The sequence below is a fragment of the Myotis brandtii genome, unplaced genomic scaffold (assembly GCF_000412655.1).
Source record: "Myotis brandtii unplaced genomic scaffold, ASM41265v1 scaffold212, whole genome shotgun sequence".
In the NCBI taxonomy this organism is placed as follows: Eukaryota; Metazoa; Chordata; class Mammalia; order Chiroptera; family Vespertilionidae; genus Myotis; species Myotis brandtii.
The window spans coordinates 612,850-619,062 of NW_005357931.1; the positions used below are offsets into that span (position 1 = coordinate 612,850).

Below are 6,213 nucleotides of genomic sequence, written 5' to 3' on the forward strand. Positions count from 1 at the left end.
CCGCAGTGGGATGGTGGAGCAGGTGAGCAGGGGTGCCAGACCAAGGCGGGGCGCTGGTCACTGTCATCGGGGTGAGCCTCTGGTGGTTAATGAAAACTCTTTGCTCCCGTGTGCTGCAGTCCTGCCCAGTGTTCGCACCCAATCACTCTGCACTGTCAGCAGGTGTGAGATGCGGATGCTGGCCCAGATCGCCCCTGAGGGCTTCTCCACCTCCCGTTCGCACCCAATCACTCTGCACCGTCAGCAAGTGTGAGATGCGGATGCTGGCCCAGATCACCCCTGAGGGCTTCTCCACCTTTCCCTGCAACTGAGGGGTGATAGGCAGCTCCCTGATGGGGAGGATGGGCTGAATTTCCAGGTAAGCTCCCAGGTCCCAAGTGCAACTCCCAGCCAGGTTAGAATGTGCCTTCTTTAATCAGAACAAAACAATCATAGTTAACAGAGCATGATTAATATTTCTTGCAATTATAGCTGGTCCACAATATTCTATTTCTGCCCCTATCACCAGGAGATTGTGATGATCAGCCAAGTTTGGGAGACTCTATCTTCTGTTCATACTTTCCCTTTCTTTTAATCACTGGACATTTACTCCTTTGTAACTCCACGCATCCTTCTTACTACTTGATAAATTTCATCATGGCAGGAGCATGTCTAATTATTATTTGTGTTTAACCTATTGCATCCTACCTATCCCCTTGCACAATGTAAGGTACATCTTAGAAGTTCAATAAATTATCCTTGAGTAAAAGAATGAATGAATGAATGTATGAGTGAAGAGGAGATATGAATTTGAGTAAGTGGTTTTTCTAGTTTTTTTATTCTACTTTTTATTCATTCAGGTGGTATTTAGGGAAAAAAATCCAGCCAGCTATCCGTAGCCATTCATGATTAATCCATTTAAAAATAGATACAGTGACTCATTTTTATTTTTTAAAGAAACTTTCCATTTCCAATAGCCCTATTTCAAGAATCACTTCATAATGTACAAGCTTTCAGCTTGCAAATGGTTTCATTTGAGTTTCATACCAGGAATAGCTTGTATGAATCCATAAACATGAATGAGGCTCTTCTTGTGGGATTTTCCTATTTTAGTCCAATGCTTACCTCAAATTGAACCCATTTGGGTGAATTCTGCTGCCATAAACCCACTTAAGCTCAAAGTTGCCATTGTAAATAGCAGGATTAAAAGTAAACATACCTCAGTCATCATTGATTCATATCTCAGACACAGACAATAAGATAAATATATCTATTAAAATATATTAGGATAAAAATGGTTAAAACCAATCATCCATTTTTATCATTCTTCAAGGTGAGTCTAAATTTTTAATAAGTAACGTGCATAATCCTTACCTTAATAAACTACTTTTAATGAATGTGGGAATAAAAATGCTGAAATTAAAAAATATGAGTGGAAAAAGCAGACAGCACATTTATTGAAAAATTATTCTAAGATCTAACTTGTGAAAAAGTTTTTGTTTACTACAGACCTGGTATTTTCCATTTAGTTAGTGAAAGATTTTAGCCAGTTTAAATAGTGACTATTTTCTTCAATCAGCCAGTGTTTTCACTCTTTACAGATGATTCCGAGATTGTGTATAAGCATTTGAGTCAGTTGAGAAAGACCATGAGGATGCAATTGGCAAAATCTGAGAATGGGGGAAGTTCTATAAGATAAATGACCCAGTTCTCTCAACAAAAAAATAGTTATTACTTGGATTTAAAAGAAGTACTTGGGCTGCTCTGGGGAGAATAAACTGTAGAGGGACCAAGGTGGAGCCATAGAGACCTGCTAGGAAGTGTTGTATTAATCTATGGTCCAGGGCTTTAGTGGTGGAAAAGGTGAGAGCTGGTCAGATTTGAATATGTGTTGAAGTTAAAGGAATTTGCTGATGGATTGTATACAGGGTGTGAGAGAAAGAGATGGAGACAAGATAATCCAAGGATTTTGCCTTGAACCCCTGGAAGGATGGAGTTGCCATTAACTTCAACACGATGACTGCAAAATAAGTAGGTTTCAGAGGGAAATCAGGAATTCTGTTTGGGGTAAATTTGAGATATCTACTAGACACCCAAGTGGTATAGTCACTTGGAAATATGAGCCAAGAGTTCTGGGTAGGAGATATAAATTTGGGAGTCTTCAGAGTATATAAATGTAAGGATTAGAATAAATTAGGTCAGCAAGGGAGTGCTAGAGATCTGTTGCTTCAAAAATACTATAACCTTGGCCTGTTTGTTCAGTGGTTAGAGCATTGGCCTGTTCTAATGGACCGAAGGGTCATGGGTTGGATTCCCCGTGAAGGGCACATTCCTCCGTTGCAGGCTTGATCCCCAGCCCCAGTCTGGGTGCAAACTGACAGCAACAATTGATGAGTCTCTCTCACATCAATGTTCTCTCTCTCTCTCCCCAATTTCTCCCTCTCCTCAAAAAAAAAAAAATACTATAGAATGAACAACCCCCAAATTTAATGATTTAAAACAACAATCATTTATTCTCGTGGATTTTTGGTTGGATGAGGATTTGCTAATCTAGGCTGGGGTCATTTGGTTCTGCTCCAAGTGTCTCTAATCCTTATCCTAGAACCTGAGGACTGGCCCGGGCATGTGTGTGTGTGTGTGTGTGTGTGTGTGTGTGTGTGTGTGTGTGTGTTTCCTGGCAATTTCAGAGGCACAAGAAAGAAAGCAGAAGCACATACCACGGTTAGATCTAGGCCCAGAGCTGGCACATCATCACTTCTTCCTTATTCTATTGGCCTAATCAAGTCACATAACTGAACCAAAAGTCAAGGATCAGTAAAATAATAAAGCAAAGGCATTGATACAGAGAAGGGCAAAGATTTGAGTTCAATACACAATCTCTTGTAAGTCCATCCTGGGGCCTTTTAACTTTAAACGGTTCCCATACCTAACTAGGGGCCAGGCATACAGATTACTCTAGACATAATCTTAACCATTGCTCCCCTGGCCTAGAGGAACTTTATTGAAGGCACCCATTATTTGATTCTTGTCAAAGCAATGAAAACATGGACTCCATATTACAAAGAAAGTCTTTGGCAAGATGCTCCAAGATACCCAAGCATACCATCTAAAGTCTGATGAGAAAAAAAAGCAAAACAAAACTTGGAGAAGCAAATGATACGGAGACATCTGTGTTTGAAATTGAAGAAAGTTTCATCCTCGGTGGCAGTGTCTAATAGAACATCTAACATGAAGGCATGAACACATATCAGAAGCTGTACACCAAGCAGGCAGTTCTAACTTTAAACAGGCCATTGCCAATCTTCCCCCCCGCCCCCCGCCCCCAGCTGCTAAAAATGTAGAATATGCATTTTACCCCCTTCTCTGCATTTGGGGAAGATTTTTTTTTAAACTAAGAAAATTACTTATAAATATATTTTAAAAATTCTGGGCTTTTAAAATATCTCTGCAAGTAATTCTGGATTTTTGAAAAATAATGAATTAGACAGCACAGTACTAGTACTGCCTTATATTTTAAGCTGAATTTGCTAGATCTAGAGGTTTGGGGGGCTGAAGGAGCCTTAGAGATCATAATCACCTAATTTTTTAGATGAAGTAACAGAGGCCCAAGGAGGTTAACTTGATTTTTTTGAGAATAAAAGGATTGGATCATGTGAGTTGTAACCCAGTGGCAGGTGACACAGGGGTAACTGTGGGAGGCTTTAGTCCCACCTCTTCTCCATCCATCTCCATGATCTCTAGTCCTCCCCCTTTATCCCTTCTCCTCAGTAAATTTACAATCTAGTAAAAACCGATTCACTATTCAACCAAAGCTTCCAAACAAGGCCCCATAGTTGCCTCTTCCCCCCACTCATCACAGCGAAGAAATCCTGTAGTGCTCACTGTCCACCTGTTATATTGTAAATCAGAAGACGCCTTAATCAATAAGCCAAATTAATTTGGAGTCTTTTTTATTTCGCTAGCGCTAGCGGGCCCAGAGGAAATATTGCTTCTCAAATTCTGGGACCCAACATGGTGGAAGTCTTTCCTATTTATACTTTTTTCAGTTCTTTGTCTTCCAAATTTGGAATGAGACTTCCGGACCTTCTGAGAAAGAAGTCCTGTGTGCTGGGACAGGGCCGTGAGACCATATCTCAAGGCCTGCCCTGGCACCAGCACTGACAACTCTGTCTGGGGTATAGTTTATGGCCTCTCTAGAATGGGAGCAGTCTTATTTTTCCCTATTATTTAAGCAAGCAAGCGTTTACAGAAGCCAAAAAAGCAGGGTTAAAATTTCAAACAGCAGTTTTTACCCAAGATGGAGGTTACTATGCTTCACACCCACCTTCCTTCTCCATCACTGTCATCAGGGTTTAGAGTTTCGTAAGCCTTCTAAAACTGGAGGATTTGTTGGTATCCTGTTATTTTCCTACCTGATTTGCACTCAGGACTGATTTGGGGGATAGTGTTTATATACATCTGTGGGAAACGATATATTTCTTCTTCCCTACAGGCACTAACTATTTGGCCTATTTAAGCTTCATTTCTTCTTGGGAGTTTAATTATTCTCTCTCTTTTTGTGGCTAGTGTCTCTCGCAGCAGCAACAACATATGGGCTTCCAAAGTCCTTTCTAGGACTAATGTGCTGCTTTCTCCTTTTCCATTTTAGGGGACCCTGAGAAGTTCAGGAGATGATTACTTTGCATACTACACTCGTTCTCAATATCTAAAATTTAACATGATCAGACTCAACTTCTTACTGCTGCTGTCAAAGTTAAACAAAGATGACACCAACTAGAATGGCAAAGACAGTTTATCAGTAGTATACTATTTCAATAGGGAAGAGGGTCAAGTGTGAACTAAACTCAACTTCAATCTGTACAGAGGTGACTGGGCATTTTAAATGGAGAATGAGGGAGTAGAAAGGGAGGAGAGCAAGGGCTCCTTTGAATCAAGAATGTGAAAAATACAAAGTGTGATCCGCGTAAAGGTTGGTTAGCCAGTTGTGTCTATTAGCTGGCAATTGTCGGTTAGGATCTTGCCCTTCCACAGAGACTGGGAGACAGAGGCCCCATCCTTCCTGAAGTTTACATTGTAAAGTATGGCCTTCAGGTCCTTAAGAAAGACACTCTTGAATTGTGGGAGATTCATCTACATCTCAAAAGGACAAAGGAAGGACTCACAATTGTAAGCCCTTTAGGTAAGTGCTGTAATACTGGGTGGGCCAGGGGCCTATTTGCAGCTGTTGGCTAGAACTAAGGGAATTTTTTGGCAGACTTAAACTCCCCCAGGCAAGCACTTTAAGGGGTCATCCTAGGAATAAGGTCTTGAGCTGTTAGACACTGTGTTAATGTTTTTGTTTTTTAAGTCTTTTAATGTGGGGGTAAGCGATTGGATGAAATCATGTGTTGAGAATCTATAGTTTTTATATGCCAAGGTTGAGGCCTAGTAGAGGGCTCAGAGCAGCCTGACTAGAATTTGATCAAACAGAGAATGTTTCTCACTGAGTAACTTTAAGACGTGTTATTTTAATTAAAAAAATTATTTGCCAAAGCCTCCATTTCTTCATCTGTAAAATAGGTATTTTAGCATCGCATATAGCTCTTGGCAGTATCTAGTGCAGCACTATCCAATAGAAATATAATTCAAGCTCACATGTCATTCTTAATGTCCACACAGCCACATTTTTAAAAAAGTAGAAATAAAGTTAATGTTAATTTATTTACCTAATATATTCAAAATATTTCACATGTAATCAACATTTTTAAATTATTCAAAGATTTTTACGTTCTTGTCTTCGTCCCTAATCTATGAAATCCGATGTGTATTTTACACTTACAGCCCCACAATTCGGACCAGCCCATTTCAAGCCTTCCACAGTCACACGTGGCTTTTGCATTGGACAGTACAGGTCTGGACAGCTAAGCAGCAAGCCTTGCTTACGTAAGCGTGGGGCGGGGCTTGCCAGTTGGGGGTGGGACTTAGCTAGTTGGGGGCGGGGCTTCTCTGAGAGGGCATTTTGGGCCTCGTCAGCCGCCGTAGGAGAGCGCCGTCCGCGGCGCCACGTTCCCTGCGGTGGCTGCGGACGAATCTGCTGGGCTTCGGGGTGGTTCCCATCGACCATGGCCTTCACCCTGTACTCGCTGCTGCAGGCGGCCCTGCTCTGCGTCAACGCCATCGCGGTGCTGCACGAGGAGCGATTCCTCAAGAACAGTGAGTGGGCCGTGGGGCCGGGCTGGGGTGGCGGCGGCAGTG

General features: G+C 41.6%; 1 protein-coding gene across 1 annotated transcript in view; it reads left to right on the forward strand.

Annotated features, from left to right (window-relative positions):
- The first annotated feature begins 5,968 nt into the window (after positions 1 to 5,968).
- IER3IP1 (immediate early response 3 interacting protein 1) overlaps positions 5,969 to 6,213 on the forward strand; it is a 10,278-nt gene continuing 10,033 nt past the window's right edge. Inside the window, exon 1 of the mRNA XM_005865730.2 lies at positions 5,969 to 6,171. Within this exon, the coding sequence (XP_005865792.1) occupies positions 6,081 to 6,171 (91 nt within the window). The 5' untranslated portion in view covers positions 5,969 to 6,080. The remainder of the gene's footprint in view (positions 6,172 to 6,213) is intronic.